The sequence below is a fragment of the Piliocolobus tephrosceles genome, chromosome 16, assembly GCF_002776525.5.
Source record: "Piliocolobus tephrosceles isolate RC106 chromosome 16, ASM277652v3, whole genome shotgun sequence".
NCBI lineage: Eukaryota > Metazoa > Chordata > Mammalia > Primates > Cercopithecidae > Piliocolobus > Piliocolobus tephrosceles.
In genome coordinates this window covers 58,902,908-58,922,448 of record NC_045449.1, presented here as the reverse complement: position 1 = coordinate 58,922,448, position 19,541 = coordinate 58,902,908, and the positions used below count along the sequence as shown (strand labels likewise).

The 19,541-nt window shown below is 45.9% G+C and overlaps 1 protein-coding gene across 4 annotated transcripts in view; it reads right to left on the bottom strand.

Annotated features, from left to right (window-relative positions):
* Nucleotides 1–18,427: 18,427 nt before the first annotated feature.
* RGS9 (regulator of G protein signaling 9) overlaps nt 18,428–19,541 on the bottom strand; it is a 92,808-nt gene continuing 91,694 nt past the window's right edge. For all 4 annotated transcript variants that reach the window (XM_026456763.1, XM_026456766.1, XM_026456764.1 and 1 more), the window contains one exon: nt 18,428–18,855. In XM_026456763.1, coding sequence (XP_026312548.1) covers nt 18,723–18,855 — 133 coding nt within the window. In that variant the 3' untranslated portion in view covers nt 18,428–18,722. The remainder of the gene's footprint in view (nt 18,856–19,541) is intronic.

Genomic DNA, 19,541 nt, shown 5'->3' with positions numbered 1-19,541 from the left:
CTATGAGCATGCATGTATAAGTTTTTTGTAGACATACGTTTTCAATTCTTTTGGGTATACACCTAGGAGTGGAGTGGCTGGGTCATAAAACAACTCTAGATGGTCTACCTATTCAAAAAGAAATTTCAGTATGCAAGAGAGTAAAACCACAAAAAAAAATCTTCCCTTGACCCTGTTAGCATCATCTCTCATTCTCTTCACTGCCAAATTTCTCAGGCCTATAGCATTCATTCCTTAATGCTTTTTTCTCTTTTTCCTTTTCTTTCTTTTCTTTTTTTCTTTTGAGACAAGGTTTCATTCAAGTACAGTGGCACAATCACATCTCAGTGCAGGCTCAACCTCCCAGACACAAGTGATCCTCCTACCTCAGCCTCCATAGTAGCTGGAGGCTGCAGGTACATGCCACCACACCCAGCTTTTTTTTTTTTGTATTTTTTGTAGAGATGAGGTTGCACCATGTTGCCCAAGTTGGTCTCAAATTCCTGGGCTCAAGCAATCCACCAGCCTCAGCCTCCTAAAGAGTTGGGATTGTAGACATGAGCCACCACTCTTGCCCATTCTTTAACTCTTGAATTTGGTTTCCAGAAGGCAGTGGCTTTTTCTCAGTCTCAGTTCCCTGGAACGCTCCACTGGAAATGACGGTGTATGCAGCAAGTACTTAGCATGTGCCAGATGCTTCCTGAACCTTCTCCATGCACTTCCACCGCCAGGCCCTCCTTCATCTTCTCCAGCCTCCCTCCCTGGCTTCTCTCCCTAAGGCCAACTTTCCTCCAGGTTCTGTCCTAATACTTCCTCTCCCACACCCCCAACTCTGTCCCTCAATGCCTCCTCCCTTCTAGGACTCCAATATTTTCATCATGTCAAAGAGGATGATGTCACCAAAGACTACATCTCCAGTCCTATTTCCTCTCCCAGGTACAAGTTAGTCATTTTCAAACTCACCATCATGAGCTTGTCTCCCCCAAACTGCTTCCTCCTCCTGATTTCCTGGCCCCATGGACTGGCAGTGCCTTCCTCTATTGCACTGGTGATGTAGTTTGGATATCTGTCCCCCCCGCCACCCTAGCCCAAATCTAATGTTGAAATGTAATCCGCAGTCTTGGAGGTGTGGTCTGGTGGGAGGTGTTTGGATCATGAAGGGGTGGGTCCCTCATGAATGGCTTCAGCCAAACCCTTGGTGATATGTGAGCTCTTGCTCTGAGTTCACATGAGATCTGGTTGTTATAAGTATGTGGCATGGCCAGATGCGGTGGCTTACACCTGTAATCCCAGCACTTTGGGAGGTCGAGGAGGGCGGATCATTTTAAGTCAGGAGTTTAAGACCAGGTCAACGTGGCGAAACTCCATCCCTACTAAAAATACAAAGATTAGCCAGGCCTGGTGGTGGGCACCTGTAATTCCAGCTACTTGGGAGGCTGAGGCAGGAGAATCGCTTGAACTTGGGAAGCGGAGGTTGCAGTGAGCCAAGATCACACCATTGCACTCCAGCCTGGGCAACAGAGTGAGACTCCATCAAAAAAAAAAAAAAAAAAAAGGATGTGATCTCTCTCTCTCTTTCTCTGTCTTTCTTGCTTGCTCTCATTCTCACTATCTCACCATGTGATGTGCCTGCTCCCCCTTTGCCTTCTGCCGTGATTGGGAGCTTCCTGAGGCCTCCCCAGGAGCAAATGTTGTTATGCTTCCTGTACAGCCTGTAGAACCATGAGCCAATTAAACCTCTTTTCTTATAATTTGCCCAGTCTCCAGTATTTCTTTATAGCAGTGCCAGAATACAACTTGGTTTTGCATCTCAGCCTCCATTGACTCCACCTCTCCTTCCCACCTCCCCCAGGTCGCATTCCAGGTCCAGTTCATCCCCATCAGGCTGTTCTTTCCTTTTCCATCCCAGAGCCGTCATGTCACCCTAACACAGTCTCCTTACCTCTTCAGCCCCATGGAGATTTCAAAAACTTATAGCCGCTTCACTTCTCAGTCCATCCCACAGCTGCACCCAGATTCATTTTTCCAAAGCGCAGCTTCAATCAGCCACTGCCAGTCCCAAAAGCCTCTGTGGCTCCCCATGGCCTGACAAATTAAATCTAAATTCAGTTCAGCTCTAGGATCAACCTACCTTTACAATATCATCTCCTTCCATCCCTTTAATGAACCAGACTCCTCATGGTTCTCACATTCGTCCCCTTCCCCTCGCCACACTGTTGTTCTTGCCCTACCCTCCAACTAGATGCTTCCTCTTTCCCTGTCATTTGAGGTCCAACCCAAATTCATCTAGAGACACCCTGATTGCACCAGTGGGGTGATTCTCTCCCTCTGAAATGTCGTCATCTCTAGACAATTGGTCACATTCTGCCTTGCATTATTTTATTTACTTATTTTTATTTTTTTATTTTCTTGAGATGGAGTCTCGCTGTGTCACCCAGGCTGGAGGACAATGCTGTGATCTCAGCTCACTGCAACCTCCACCTCTCAAGTTCGAGTGATTCTCCTGCCTCAGTCTCCCAAGTAGCTGGGACTACAGACACATGCCACCACACCGGGCTAATTTTTGTGTTTTTAGTAGAAATGGGGTTTCACCGTGTTGGCCAGGCTGGTCTCAAACTCCTGATTTCCTCCCTCCTTGGCCTCCCAAAGTGCTGGGATTATAGGTGTGAGCCACCACGCCTGGGCTGCCTTGTATTATTTTAGTGCATTTTCGTGTCCTGACAGCTGGGAAAGTCCTCAAGGACTGAAGCCATGTGAACCATTCAAATCCTTCAGCACCACCCACATAGTATATCCTCAATAAATCAGTGTTGAATGAATGTGTAAGTTACTAACGGTGCTGAGACATGCTGAGTCAGCCCATTTATAAGCCACCGTCTTCTTAGCTCTGCTACTGAAAACACAGACCGTTTCATTTGCACTTTTCTCTCAAGTCAAGCAGCGCATACACATCCTCTCATTACAGATCTATCTGACTGCTCTCTCTTCAGACCCAGATATCTGCCCTTAGGGTTTCCAGCCAACTCCCTCCGTCTAGAATCGCAGTCTCGGGGCTTAGTTGACTTCTGAGGCCTTGTTCTCTGTCTTGCTGCCCCTGGCTTTCTGCTTCTAGGACAATCCCCAGGCCCAGGAGCAAAGCCAAAGCTTGGTCCCAAGGCAGTCCCCTTAGAACCAGCTAAAGAGAAAAAGAAACTCTGCCTTCTCCGAGATCAAAGCTTTGTGCAGCAGGATCACCGGTGGCCCAATGCCACGCTGCCATGGCAACATGAATTTTAAGCAGTCATCAGCAGAACCTGCCTCCTCTATTTCAACAACCCTGGAGTCAGCCTCTCCGGCGTGAGACTTCCCACAACAAGAGACAAGGGTGTGCCTGGGGAATCTGAGTCATTTTCTGGGGTCAGGCCAACCTGCCTCCATAACTGACATCCTGAGGCCTGACTCCATAGGGGAGTGGGATGTCACACTTATGTTTCCAGAGACCGAATGTGTTACTGGAGAAGACATGAGGGCACCAGCAGCCTCAAGGGTGGAACCCCAACAAGGAGGCTAAAACAGCTTCCCACTTCCGTCCCTTCTAGGAACAGGCTCTTCTATGTCCAGGGATGCAAAGAGGACTGCATAGTCCCCAGTCCCAGTGACTTCACAAACTCTCATAAAGATAATTCACATATTAAAATAATACAGGCCGGGTGCGGTGGCTAACACCTGTAATCCCAGCATTTTGGGAAGCCAAGGCAGGTGGATCATTGAGGTCAGGAGTTCGAGACCAGCCTGGCCAACATGGTGAAACCCTGTCTCTACTAAAAATACAAAAATTAGCTGGGCACGGTGGCACACACTTGTAATCCCAGGTACTCAGGAGGCTGAGGCAGGAGAATCGCTTGAACCCGGGAGGTGGAGGTTGCAGTGAACCAAGATCGGGCCACTGCACTCCAGCCTGGGGGACAGAGTGAGACTTCATCTCAAAAAACAAACAAACAAACAAATAAATAAAATAATACAGGCCAGGTGCAGTGGCTCACGCCTGTAATCCTAGTACTTTTGAGAGGCCAGGGCAGGCAGATCATTTGAGCCCAGGAGTTTGAGACCAACCTGGGCAACATGGCAAAATCCTGTCTCTACCGAAAAAAAAGAAAAAATTAGCCTGGCATAGTGGCCCGGCATACTGATGCATGCCTATATTCTCAGCTACTCTGGAGACCGAGGTGGAAGTATCACCTGAACCTGGGATTTTGAGTGCAGTGAACCCTGATCATACCGCTGCTCTCCAGCCTGGGCAACCAATGAGATCCTGTTTAGAAAAAAAGAAAGATACAAAGTGAAATGTAACAGATTCTCTGATGTCCTGTTAAGCTTTACACTGGGACCACTGATGATGGTGGCACAAGACAAGCACCAAAAAGCCCCACTGAGGCTGAATCCCCTGGTGCAGGCTAGGACACACCAGAGGACAGGCAGGGAGGCTCATGCCCCGCAGTCTCCCTGGTCATCCTCATCATCTCTGTCCCCCCAGGGTTAGGAGTTTGCAGGAGGACCAGAGTCCCTACCATTCTTGGCCTCTAGAAGAATGTGGTGCTCAGCCCCACGCGGTCTCACTGCTGCAGTAAATGCTAGCACCAACAATGTGAAAGTATTCCTAACAGTTCCAGCTACGATGTAAGGGCATGATTATCCTCATACATGCATTATTGGTAGCAATCTAAATTAGTACAGACTTTTAAAAGGCAATTTGGTGGTTAGTCATGGTGGCTCACACTTGTGATCCCAGCACTTTGGGCGGCCAAGGTGGGAGGATTGCTGGAGTCCAGTAGTTTGGACTAGCCTGGCCAACATAGGGAGACCCCCATCTCTACAAACAAATATAATAAAATAAATTTTTTAAAAAGACTATTTGGCATGGAAGATTGGTCTTAAAATATGCATACTCTAACCCAGTGATTCCTCTTTTTAGTTTCTTTTCCTTTTTTTTTTTTTTTTTTCCAGACAAGGTCTCGCTCTGTCATTCAGGCTGGAGCTGGAGCACACAGTGATGCAATCAAAGCTTACTGCAGCCTCGACCTCCCAGGCTCAAGCAATCCTCCCACCTCAGCCTCCCAAGTAGCTGGGGCTATAGGCGTGCACCACCACACCCAGCTAATTTTTGATAATTTTGGCTTAGAGACAGGGTTCTCTATGTTGTCTAAGCTTATCTTCAACTCCTGGGCTCAAGCAATCCTCCCACTTTGGCCTCCCAAAGTGCTGGGATTACAGGCATAAGCCACCATGCCTGACCTTTGGTTTCTGTCCCAGGGAGATACTTAACAGATATGCACAGAGGAATGTACAAGGATGTTCATTACACCGCATTTGTTTTGATAAAAAGTTGGAGACAATGTTCATCTGTAGGAGAATAGTCAAGCTATGATACAACCTATCTTATGAATTCCCCAGAGCTGCTGTAACAGAGGACCACAAACAAGGTGACTTAAAACAACAAAAATTAATTCTCTCACAGTTCTGGAGGCTACAAGTCCAAAGTCAAGGTTTTGGCAGGGCTGTGCTCCCTCTGAGGCTAGGGGAGGGTCCTTTGTTGCCTCTTCCAGCCTCTGGTGGCTCCAGGCAATCCCTGGGGTTCCTCGTCTTGCAGCTGCCTCACTCCAATCTCTGCCTCCATCTTCATGTGAACTTCTTCCCTCTGTGTGCCTCTGTGTGTCCTCCCACTTCATATGAAGACTCTGGTCATTGGGCTTATGACCCACCCTAATCCAGCATGACTAGTGTTTCAGTAAAATCACCTTTAGAAATTTGTTTAAAAAGACAAAACTCCAGGCCACTGACTGCTGTGAAGTCATGGACTTTATCTGTTTTAACGAGAATGCTAGAGATTAAATGGGAGATATAAATGTGAAATAATAAAAGGGCCACTCATTCACAATATTGGCCTCCATTGATAAAGTGATTTATCTGGACATGTTCTATATAATCAGGAGATTTTTAACTTAATAACTGACAACACAACATCTTCAACACCCTAAACCCCAAACTGATGGTGGTGCTACTTTGGGCTCTGTACATAGATGAGACTGTGGACATAAGTCGTGCCCCATAGAAGTTCCCGTTGTTGAAACATATTGAGATGAAGGTAATGAGCCACATACACAAAATTCAAGAACCATGACACAGGGACAAAGGCCTACCCAGAGGACTGGCCAGAAGTCCCAAGAGTACAGTGCTACTGCAATGCTTCAAATTTCCTATGCCTAGAAGCCCAAGAATAGGGAGAAAAGATTGAGGTTTAGCAGAGGGAAGGACCAGGACTGGGCACTCTACAAAGAAAGTAAAGACCTCTGCCATCTAGGTCTTTCTAATGTCTAACTAATCACATACGCAATGGAAGCCAGTGACTTGGGTCAAATATGTGGATGCTGCTGGGTGTAAAGCTTGTTGTGTTCCCGTATTAGTCCATTCTTACACTGCTATAAAGAACTACCCGAGACTGGATGATTTATAAAGAAAAGAGGTTTAATGGACTCACGGTTCTGCCGGCTGTACTGGAGGCCTCAGGAAACTTACAATCATGGTGGAAGGCAAAGGGGAAGCCAGCACATCTTACATGGTGGGAGCAGGAGAAAGAAAGTGAAGTGGGAGGTGCTACACACTTAAATAATCAGATCTCATGAGAACTCACTCACTATCCGAGAACAGCAAAGGAAAAATCCACCACCATGATCCAATCACCTCCCGTCAGATCCCTCCCCTGACGTTGGAAATTACAATCCTACATGAGATTTGGGTGGGGACACAGAGCCAAACCATATCAGTTCCTGAATAGGTATCCAGGTTTCCCTGCTGCCTGAAATAGGCACTGCTCTTTCTTTGTCCCTGAACACTGACTCCTAGTCTTCCAAGGACTGGATCCCCAAAAATACTTTATTTCAGCTCCTTACTGAAGTAGCTGTCTCCTTCATTCGGTGACTTCTCATTTTATATGGGATCATATTTTAACATGCTATTTTTCATTTTTCAAATGTAAGTGTTCTGTGATTATTTTCTTATGTTTCTGACCTTTTCTGCTACGTGTTCGTCAAAGGAACAAATGCTTTCTACACACTAGCCTAATACACACACATAGAGCCACATTCTGAGGCCAGCAAGACTCTCTCAAGTCTCCTCTTTGCTTCAACACTACCTTGGAGCAAATATTCATCAAGCATTCACCAGGTCCTAGCCACTGATCTGAGCTGTTTACATAAGTTAGCTGGTGATCCTCACACCCCACCCCCAAGGAGGCTGTGTTATTCTGATCTCAAGTTTATGGACAAGAGAACTGAGGTTTGGAGAGCTTTAGTGAAATGCTCAAGGCCACTCGGCTAGGAAAGGGTAGAACCTGGATCTGACCTGAAGCAGTGTGACACCAGAGTGTGTACCCTTAGCTGTCAAGTTCTGCACCCACTCCTAACACAGTGCATTGTAATTCTTAGTTTAAAAGTATGCTCCCTATCTGACCTATGCATTATTGAGATCAAGGTCTAACTTTATTCATGACAGCATACCAAATGCCTAGTGGGCCCTCCATGAAACTTAGAGGGGTGCATAGATGGATGGCTATGGTGTAAGGGAAAGAAAAATGTTTCCTTCTACCAGTTTAGGTTCAGTGGTTGGGGGCCTGCAAATTAACTGACAAAAAACAGGTTGTGAAAAGACAAAATTTATTTGTATACCTAAGAGTTCCCAAAAATCTGTCTCTCTGAATAGTGAGAGGTAAGGGGTTATACATCATCTTAATGAGAAGGGGTTTTAAGACTTCCCAGGAGAGCAAATGATGGGGAGCTAATGAGAAACAAGCAGAAAGCATGGAAAGTTTTGATAAGTTTTTGTTTAGATAATTCCTTATCCAGGTGTGAGTGGTCCATCTCCTTTCTGGCTGTAAACCTCCTGGAGAGAGTATTCATGGTAGCTATATTTTCAGGAGACTTTTATTAAGTCATCAAAAAAAGAAAAAAGCTTAGATAAGGTATTTTGGGTCTTTTTTTCCCTGCTGTGGCTGCTGTTTGTTCAGATATTTTCGACTTTACATAACCTTCATATGACATTGGTGTGTCCAAGTGAATCTCATATCCTATGAGATAGATGGACAGATGGATGGATGGATGGATGGATGGATGGATGGATGGATGGATGGATGGATGGATGGAGGGGTGGATGGATGAATGGATGGATGGGTGGATGGACGGATGGATGCATTAATGGATGGATGGATAAATGGATGGATGCATGGATGGATGGATGGATGGATGCATGGATGGATGGATAGATTGACAGGTAAATGGAATGATGAGGGTGGATGGTGTGGACACATTTGTGTGTTTAGGATGGAAATCAAAGAGGCACTTCACAGCAGGGCAAAGCCAGAGCCAGTCTCGTAAAGCATCCACAAAGAAGGGTAAATTTCCCTGTCCCCAAGTTACAGCTTATGGTGCTTACAATTCCAAGTTTGGAGATGCATTTTCTTAAGCCAGAGGTCCCTGTTAAAATGGAGCTACAATGGAGAAGGAAACACTAAAATCTGATAACTTAGAGCAGTGTGTTATATATAAATAAAATATACATATGAATTTATATGAAGTATATTCATTTAAGTATAAGAAATATATGTGTATAACAATATGTGACACATATGCAGGCAGCTATGTTGCTGTGGGAAAAAAAAAGTCCTTGGTGGACACCCAGCTCTAACAATAGGACAACTGAGCTAACATGAACTCCCTTCTATCAGAAAATATGGAATTAATACTGAATGAAGAGAACAATTACCTTGGCCCCAGGGAAGAGTGACAGGAAATGGCCTGTGGTCCAAAGGCTTGGAAGACCAGACCTAAGACTCCTTCATCAGTTGAAATTCCTGAAGGGCTGCCCAGGGCAGGAAAAGGGGACTCAAGAGAAAAGAGGCACTTCTCCCTAAGGTGTAACAAACATGCAATAGGAGCTGCCAAAAGAGAGAGCAAAGAAAATGCAGAGGAGGAGGAAGCGTTATCCAGAGACAATAAATGAGAATTTTCAGAGTGGAAACAAGATATGAGCCCTCAGAATGAAGAAGCCTCACCCCCAGAAGGATAAACACAAACATCTCTGTGCCTAGGCATGCTACAGGGAGACTGCAGAACACCCAAGACAACGACCAGTACTTAGAGGCAAAATAGAGAAGAAAATCTGTTAAGCAACAGTAATTGAACTTCTCATCAGCAACAAGACAGGGCAAAGATGATGAAATACTATCTGAATTCCTAAGAAGAAATTACTCTCAACCTATCTTTTTCAATTCACCTAAATGATTGTTTAATAGTAAATGATTAAAATAATAATAGGGTAAAATAATGACGAGGATAAAGACATTTTTAAAACAAAAAAATAGAGTTTGCTCTCAAGGCCATCAATGAGAGAATCACTAAAGGATGAACTTCAGTACAAAGAAAACTGGACCAGGAAAAACAAGTGATATCCAAAGAGAAGTGACGAGCACAAATTTGGGTAAACTTGTAGCTGACACTAAAGAAGAATTGACTATAATACACAATTATAACACCCCTAATGAGTTATTTTGCTTAAAAACATAATGAAATTAATAATAATATGGCACAAAGTTTAACAAACTTTGACCTTGAACTAAATCCAGCCAGCAGCTTATTTTTGTAGTCTTCTGATAAGAATGGCTTTAGTTTTGTTTATTGTTTTAAGGTATTCATACCATAAAATTTATCATTTTAGCCATCTTTAAGTATATGGTTCAGTGGTATTAAGTACATTGTTGTGCAACCATCACCACCATCCATTTCCAAAATTGTTTTTGTCTTCCTGAACTGAAACTCTGTGCCCATTAAACACTGACTCTCCATTTCCACCATCACTATCCCAGCCCCTGGCAACTACCATTCTACTTTCTGTCTCTGTGAACTTGACTACTCTAGGTACCTCATATAAGTAGAATTGTTACCAGAAAGGGGTCCTGATCCAGACCCCAAAAGAGGGTTCTTGGATCTTCAGCAAGAAAGAATTCAGGGCAAGTCCACAGAGGAAAGTGAAAGCAAGTTTATTACGAAAGCAAAGGAATAAAGAACAGCTACTCCATAGGCAGAGCAGGAGCTTGGGCTGCTGAAATAAGATACTTATAGCTATTTCTTGATTCATGTGCTAAACAGGGGATGAATTATTTATGAGTTTTTTGAGAAAGGCATGGGCTCTTCCTGGGACTGAGGGTTCTTCCCCCTTTTAGACCACACACGGTAACTTCCTGACATTGCCATGGCATTTGTAAACTGTCCTGGCACTGGTGGGAGTGTCTTTTAGCATGCTAATGCATTATAATTACTGCATAATGAGCAGTGAAGGTGACCAGAAGTCACTTTTGTCACTATCTTGGTTTTGGTGGATTTTGGCCAGCTTCTTCACCACAACCTGTTTTCGCAGCAAGGTCTTTATGACCAATATCTTGTGCTGATCTCCTATCTCCCTATCTCTTCCTGTGGCTAAGAATGCCTTCACATCCTGGGTGCAGCCCAGTATGTCTCAGCCCTATTTTACCCAGCCCCTATTCAAGATTGAGCTGCTCTAGATGGAACACCTCCGACAGAATCATACAGCGTTTGTCCTTTTGTTACTGGCTTATTTCACTTAGCATAACATCTTCAGGTTTCCTCCATGTTGTAGCATGTGTCAGATTCTCTTTCCTTTTTAGGTTGAACAATATTCCGTTATATGTATAAACAACGTTTTGTTTATCCATTCCTCCGCTGATGAACATTTGAATTGTTTCCATAGTTTAGCTATTATGATTAATGCTGCTATGACCATAGGTATACAAATACCTGTTTGAGTCCCTGCTTTCAATCCTTTTGGATATCTAACCAGAAGTGGAATTACCACATCACATGGCAACTCTGTTTTCAGTTTTTAAAGGAAACATTGTACTGTTTTTCATAGTGGCTGCACCATTTTTCCCTTTTATTTTGTTTGGTGTTTATAACAGCCGTTCTGGTTGGTGTGAAGTGGTATCTCCTTGCGGTTTTGATTTGCATTTCCCTAATGATTAGTGATGTTGAGCATCTTTTCATGCGCTCATTGGCCATTTGTATATCTTCTTTGGAGAAAAGTCTATTCAAGTCCTTTGCCCACTGCCCCTCCCCCACCCCTTTCTTTTTGAGACAGCGTCCCTCTCTGTCGCCCAGGCTGCAGTGCAGTGGCACGATCTTCGCTCACTGCAACCTCTGCCTCCTGGGCTTTAGTGATCCTCCACCTCAGCCTCCTGAGTAGCTGGGACTACAGGCATGCACCACCATGCCTGGCTAATTTTTGTATTTTTGACAGAGATGGGGTTTCACCGTGTTGCCCAGGCTGGTCTCAAACTCCTGAGCTCAAGTGATCTGCCCGTCTCAGTCTTCCAAAATGCTGGGATTACAGGCGTGAGCCACCATACCTGCTCCTTTGCCCATTTTCTAATCAAGTTGTTAGTTTTTGTTGTTATTGTTGAGTTGGAGGAATTCTTTATATATTCTGGGTATTAAGCCTTTATCAGGAAAGGGTGATCGATATTACATTTTTTAGTAGTTGGAGGAAGGGGAAGAAGGAAGAGGAGGAGGAGGAGGAGAGACCAAATGTGGTCTGCAAGGTCTAAAATATTTATTAACTGACCATTTACTGAAAACGAAATTGTTGACATAGAAGATGAGAGGGACAGTAGATGAGAAAAGGAGAATAAAGATATTATTTTACCTTTTTTAAGCATTAGAAACAATTAGGGCAAAATGTTAACTTTAGGCAATTCTAAGTAATATACATACGGATGTTTACTATATAATTTATTATATTTTCTGTATTTTCAAAATTCCAAAATTTATTTTTTTACTTTGTTTTATTTTTTTGAGATAGCGTCTTGCTCTGTCACCCAGGCTGGAGTGCAGTGGTGAGATCTCGGCTCACTGTAACCTCCGCTTCCCAGATTCAAGAGATTCTCCTGCCTCAGCCTCCCAAGTAGCTGGGATTACAGGCGCCTGCCACCACCCGCTGCTAAGTTTTGTATTTTTAATAGAGATGGGGTTTCGCCGTGTTGGCCAGGCTGCTCTCAAACTCCTGACCTCAGGTGATCTGTCCGCCTTGGCCTCTCAAAGTGCTGGGATTATAGGTGTAAGCCACTGTGGTTGACCAAAATTCCAAAATTTAAATATAGAGTATACATAACATATAACGTGTGTATATACAGAGAAAGAGAGAATAAAGGCCATTAGGCTTCAATTGGAGTGTTTCTACCACTTGTAAGTGGGGAAATCACATCTGCAAACTGAAGGCAGTCTCCCGCCTCCCGACACTCTAGTGAGGATTAAATGTGAGCAGGAATTCACGAGGGGCTCTTTAAACATAAGCCTGTAAGCTGTGGTTGTCTGAATCCCTAACTCCCACAAGATGGAGTCCTTCACGACAAAACAACTTGGTAGCTACCTATGGGTTACCGTGAGGGAATAAAGGGTGCCAAAGTTAGAAGATGGACTATGAAAACGTTTTCTAAAGGTTCTGTAGGGAGACCTGCTGTAATGTGCCCAGGACCAGCCCAGAGTATGACCTTGGTCACATTCGTTTAGCCCCTCCGCACCCCAGCCGCCTCGTCTAATACACTGTGCTCCCCTTTCCCTAAACATGGTGGGTCAGGGAGACAGAAGTGCGCTTCGTAAAGCAGAGAGCTTCTCACAAACATCCTGGTGATGCTTTCCACAAGCCTGCCCGTGCTCCCACGGAGTAACCGCTGTATTGGGGGTTGCATAGTGTTCCCGACACCTGTGCCAGTACCAGGCGCATAGCCACAGCGCTCCATGCATGCGCCACGTAGACACTCCATGCCTGCATGGACCAGTGTGCATGGACCAGAGTGTGGCCCTGGGCGCTCGCAGTGCACATGCGCACCTCTATGCACGCAGGCTCCCGCCCCTCCTTAGACATGGCTGATGCTGCTCTAACCAGTGCCATATCCCAAGCCAGCTGTCCCTAATAAATATACTCCCCCCACTCCCAGGAGTCCTTGAATACTCTCATTCTGTTCTTCCCAGAAGAAATGGAGACTGCCCCTCCCTCAGTCGCTTGTCATGAGGCCATACACAGGTCCCTCCCATCAACTGAGTAGTTCAAAAGATTGTTTTCTGATCCCGTTTATCCCCACTACATGCCACCCCATTCTGGTCCCTCTGGGTGCCCCAGCTCAAGCCTCAACCCCTCAGCAAAGGAGCTGATAATCCCTCAGATTGTCATCAAAGATGAATGAGGGACCAGGCACAGTGGCTCATGTCTGTAATCCCAGCACTTTGGGAGGCCGAGGCAGAAGGATTACTTGAGCCCAGGAGTTCAGGACCAGCCTGGGCAACACAGGGAGACCCCCATCTCTACAAAAAACCTTAAACATTTTGCCAGGCATAGTGGCAAGTGCCTGTAATCCCAGCTACTTGGGAGGCTGAAGTGGGAGGATTACCAGGAGTTCAAGGCTGTAGTGAACTATGATCACCGTTGCCCACCAGCAAGACCCTGTCTGTAAAAAAGAAAAATGAATGAGGCTTCGTGGGCCTCCAGTCCTAGGAGTCCACTGTATTCATCCATTCTCACACTGCTGTAAAGAACTAACTGCAGCTGGGTAATTTATTTAAAAAGAGGTTTAATTGACTCACAATTCTGCATGACTGGAGAGGCCTCAGGAAACTTACAATCATGGCAGAAGGCAGAAGAGAAGCAAGTATCTTCTTTACAAGGCAGCAGGAAAGAGAGAGCCCAGGGAAACGCCAAACACTTATAAAACAATCAGACCTCGCGAGACTCACTCACTATCGTGAGAACAGCATGAGGGAAACCGCCCCCATGAGTTTGACGCAAATGCCCCTTGAGAGCCAGGGATTCTTCTGGCTGCAATCTGCAGGAGAAGGAGGGGGTTTTCTTTCTTTCTGCTGGAGATTTTCCGCAAAGGGTTCCAACCTTCACTCAAAGCCACCGGGGCAGATCCTTGCCTCCCTCCTCTCAGCCTCCTCATCCCTGGTCCGCATAAGCTCACAGTAGCCAGGAGAGCTGCACAGGGGCCCCGCAGTCACCCAGGGTCGCATAGGCAGGCAAGACGCTTCTCTTTCATGGGTCCCCACCTTGGCCAGCTTATCCTGCTACCCCCACACCCCAATCTGCCTTTCCAAAAAGGAAGGCACCGTTCTTCAAGCCCCTCTCGACACAGGTCTCCGAATGCTAACAAGAAACTCCCAGCTGCCTCTGTTTAGGCATCTGTGAGCCTAGGACTCCCTCTTCTGGTGAAGTGTGAGGAGGTGACAGCTGCCCAGAGGGGAGAGCTGGCCTCTGAAGCTGGGGTGTGTGAGGCATGAAGTGTCCCCGGGTCCCTGGCTTCCTTCAGCCTCCTCAGCTTATGAGTCCTTAGCCTATACAGACTGCTTAGTGATCCTTCTTCTTTTCTTCCTGGGCAAATAAGCAGGAAGCAGCACTGCCTCCTCTCAGACTCAATGACTTCACCCTGTTAGTGGGCCACTGTATTCATCCATTCTCACACTGCTGTAAAGAACTAACTGCAGCTGGGTAATTTATTTAAAAAGAGGTTTAATTGACTCACAATTCTGCATGACTGGAGAGGCCTCAGGAAACTTACAATCATGGCAGAAGGCAGAAGAGAAGCAAGTATCTTCTTTACAAGGCAGCAGGAAAGAGAGCGCCCAAGGAAACACCAAACACTTATAAAACAATCAGACCTCGCGAGACTCACTCACTATCGTGAGAACAGCATGAGGGAAACCGCCCCCAAGAGCCAGTCACTTCCCACCGGATCCCGCCCTCAGCATGTGGGGATTACAGTTCCAGATGAGATTTGGGTGGGGACACAGAGCCAAACAATATCAGGCTAGAAGGCCTCAAAAATCTAGGAAACCCTCTAACTAAGTGAGAGCCGGCAGGGGGATCCCAGGAGCACCATGATGAATGGTTTCTGTGTTAGTCAACTAAGAACCTTCTTGTTCTCCCCTCTCCACCTCCGCTTTCCCAGGGTCCCCACCTCCACCTCCCTGCAGACGTTCCAGCTGCAATACCCCAAGCCCAAGGAGGGAAGGAACCTTGCCTTTGAACGAAGTTCCAAGTTTTGCTTATTATACTAACATTTGAACTGCATACAGAGCTAAATGGAGACTGTTCTTGTCACTGATAGTACCTGAAGGATCTGTATTATCCAAAAGTGACCAGAAAAGTTATGCGACCTTCTCAGAGTTTTCATCCAGGGTTAGGAAAAGAAATAACTTGCAGCATAGGTTTAAAGGAAGCATTGTGGGGGAAAAACAAAGCTTTTTTTTTTTCTTACACCATATTAGGTTCTGAGCTGGCAACACAGTTATATCCATATCATCTCATTCTGTAGGTTCCCAAGCATCCCTGTGAAGAAGATCAAATTGTTACTCCCAGTTCACAGATGAGGAAATCAAGGAGCTATTCCAAGTTTTAAAGGGGGTGGGGCGGGACTCCCACAGCCCACAGCCCTGCACTCCCCCAGCAGGGACTAGATCCAATGCCCCCAACTTGCTCCCCAAGCAATGATAGCACCTCCATGAGGGAGTCAGCTTTACTCCCAGGACCTCACTTGGTGTTTGAAACCTACCTGGTGTTCAGCCTGAATGAGTGAAAAGCACCCAACCGATCTAGAGCATTGCTACATTTTATAGGCATTTACCAAATATTGGCCAAACAGAAACTAACTGGTCACTCCTGTCTCCTCTTGCCCCACCTCTTGCATTATGTTATGTTATGTTGTTATGTTATGTTATGTTAGTGTAACCCATTCCCCCCAAGACTGTGTAATAATTCCACTGTGGGAGAGACCAAGTGTCCACCAATATCCACTTTCCCCATCTTCCTTCCTAGTATTTGAACCTCTAGAACTTTAGCTACTCACAAACTGTTCTAACTGAAGACTACATTTCCCAGACTCCCTTGCGGCTAGGCAATGGTCATGTGGCCAAAGGCCAATCAATGGGTTGTGAATGGAAATTCACACACTACTTCGTGGTTGTGAACTAAAGATGAAGCCACCTTCCCACCATTGCCTCTTTTTCAGTTATCCCCCTGCGTATTGGCATAGGTGTAGGGGTGGTGAACCAGCTTCAATCACTACCTCAAGGCAGTGGTTCTCAAGCTCACCTGGAAATAGAAACCACCTGGGAAAGGCTCTTTAAAAAATCCCAGTGCCACAGCTCTGTGCATGTGGCCTGAACAGCGGGATCTTTCAACTTTTCCCAGGGGATTCTAATGTCCAGACAAGATGAAGAATCATCATACTTGTGACCAGGGGATGGGTGGAGTAACAAGATAAAAAAATATACTGGTCCTTGGATTTTTTTTTTTTTTTTTTATCTTCCCTGGTCTCCATTCACTCCCAGCCCATGACCTGGACGGCCCTACTGCCTTTAGGTAACTCTGTGTTACAGGCAGAAACTCTTTCATGTTAGAACCCACTTCCTCCATTCTGAGGTCTATTTATTACTGAACTTTAGCCTGGACTTTGTTTAATCCAACCATTGGATTCTGGAGTCTTCTGTTGTTGATGCTGTATCCATGTGGATCTTAGTTTCTATGTGGGCTTAGTTTCTCTTTAGGACCCTGGGGGCTTAGGAGAGGAACCCTTAAACGCTGATATCCAAACCTGGGGTTGAGATTCTCCTTATTTCTTGACATTGGCTGGTAGTAAACTAAGGGTGTGGATTGCTTCGCCTTTTATCTCATTTTAGAGCAGTATTGCAAAGGAAGGCATCAGATTAACAGCTCACCCACCCTTCCAGGAAAGGACCAGACTCTTTCACTTACATTCTGGGAGAAAATTTTTATTAGCCCTTTGTGAGTGACTTGTGTGAGCCCAATGGAATAGATTCAGTAAAATCTAAAATGGGCAATGGTCTTTAAATATTGAAGCATCTGTGTTTTCCCTACAGGAATTAGCAAATCTAGGTTTCAGCCACACACCCACCCAACATTCATTTGTAGAAATGTGCAGAGACGAGTCAGCAACCCCAGTATTTATGGGCTAAATAAGTTGTCAGAGGTTAAAGGCAAGTCAGGGACTCTTATCTACTAATTGAATTCTGAGGAAGTTGAGGGCTAAAGGGGAGGGATATAATGAGTGGTTTGGCAAACAACTTGATTTTTTTCTCCTGTGAGGACTTCCCATGCAGCTTTTAAGAGCTGTTTTATTCACCACATAGCCCTTAATCTCAATCCACTGTCCAATCTAATCGTGATCCCAGCAGTGCCTTTTGGGGCAATACTTCAGAGCATGGGCAGAAACCAGGGACAAGTATATAGACTAATCTCTAGTGCAGGGTTTCTCAACAGTGGCATCACTGATGTTTTGAACTGATAATCTTTTGTTGTGGGGGCTTCTGTGCATTGTAGGAAACTGAGCAGCATCTCTGGCCTTTACCTACTAGATGCCAGTAGCAACCCCCACCCGCTGGCACAGTCTGGACAACCAAAAATATCTCCAAACACTGCCCAGTGTTCCCTGGCAGGCAAAATTGACCTGGCTGAGAAACATTGTCCCAGATTAATTCCATGAGACAAGGAGTCCTACTCACAGCAACATCCTCAGCACCTATCATAGTGTCTGGCACATAGTAGGGACTCAATAAACACTTGTTGAGTGAGTAACTAGGAGAGGAGGTGGGAGGAGCACACCAAAGCCCAAAGCTCTAGAATTTCCCACTGGCCTAGTGCAGCAGAAGTGAAAATGAGCACTCAGAGCTCCTATTGCAAGGAGCATGTGGGCCGACGGGTGAGCTGCTGCAGCTCAGGACCCACCAGCATGTCCATGCCAAGGCCAGGCTTCCCACGGGATCTCCCAACCCATGACCATGCACTGTGGGGGTACGAATGCAGGGCCATTCCCAGAGATGCAGGCCCTCTCCAGAAATGACTTTGGCTCAAGGACACCCCAGTAGCCTGGTCAAAACTTTCTTGGAATGCACTGCCATCTAAGACTCTGTCTGCCCAGAGGTCAGACTTGCAGCACAGTCTGGACTATCCCCTGCTCTGAACCCCCACAACACCCAACTTGAACTTTCTCCAGATCTGGCCCCTCCTCTATCTACCACAGGTGTTTTCCCCAACAAATCTCTTATCCAGGAATCTCACCCTGGTGTCTGCTTCTTGGAGGACCTGAGGCAACACACCTGGCATTTTAGGAGTGTACCTGCTCCCAGCCCTCTCTCCACTCCTGTGAGATGCCATGCCCTGGGGCATCCCCTGGGGAGCTCTGCTAATGAGAAAAGCATTGTGCACAAACCAATGTAGACAAGGAGAGAGCTCTTGGAAGCGACTCAATGTCCCTTTGTCCAGAAGATTGAAGAAGACGTGAGTTTAACTCATAAATAATAGCTCATAAATTACTAACAAAACCAGGCACACACTAACATTCCAAGAAACTTAAAGTTAACCTTTTATTGTTTTTAAGGCAGCAGGGAAAGTCTTCTGGTCCACATGCCTTTCTTCTGCCCAAGGGAGGGAGGGTCAGGAGGAGGAGAAGGAGTTGGCCCCTGGTAACCAGCCAGAGCATTCTTTGCCACAATCTACCCCATCTTGTCTCTCCAACCCTCAAATGTCACCCGAATGCACTTTGGTTCTCGAGTGAGTGTGTCCTGTGGCCCATCCCATGGCATCTGTCAGAGCATCTTCCTGGTCCAGAGCCCCCAGCTCTGCCTGCCTTTCCCTCACAGGCTCTCCCAGGGGCAGATGACCTCCTTTTCTGTGGCCCGGTCACCCGACTCTCCTGTTCCAGCGTCCTCTGAGTCCATCAAGCAGGTCCCGCTCCCCGTGGGCACATCCATTTTGATCTGGAAAAAGCTTCAGGTGCAAGAGGAAAGTCAGTAATGTAGGGGCAGGGGCAGGAGGGACAGCACATCCCCAAATTATCCTGACATCCTTGGAGATGAACATAGCAGGTGCATTTGCCAAACACTGTGATGGGGCAGGTATAGCTCAGGGGTAGAGCATTTGACTACAAAGGTTGTGTGTGTAGTGATTGGCTCAGTGGAATCTTTTTATTGGGGAGTCATATTTTCATGTCGAATGAAAGATAATTCTGAAGGTGCTTTATTTTCATTTTTGAGGTGCTTGAATCTTTATGGTTTTGAAGGATTCAGGAGGTCCCTGTAGGGCATACCAGGACTTAAGTCATCAACCCCTTTAAACTGCCTTCATGTGTGCTGGTGACTGTTTTTTTTTGTTTGTTTTTTTTTTTTTTTTTTTTTTTTTTTTGGGCGGAGTTTCCCTCTGTCGCCCAGGCTGGAGTGCAGTGGCCGGATCTCAGCTCACTGCAAGCCCCGCCTCCTGGGTTTAGGCCATTCTCCTGCCTCAGCCTCCCGAGTAGCTGGGACTACAGGCGACCGCCACGTCGCCCGGCTAGTTTTTTGTATTTTTTAGTAGAGACGGGGTTTCACCATGTTAGCCAGGATGGTCTCGATCTCCTGACCTTGTGATCCGCCCGTCTCGGCCTCCCAAAGTGCTGGGATTACAGGCTTGAGCCACCG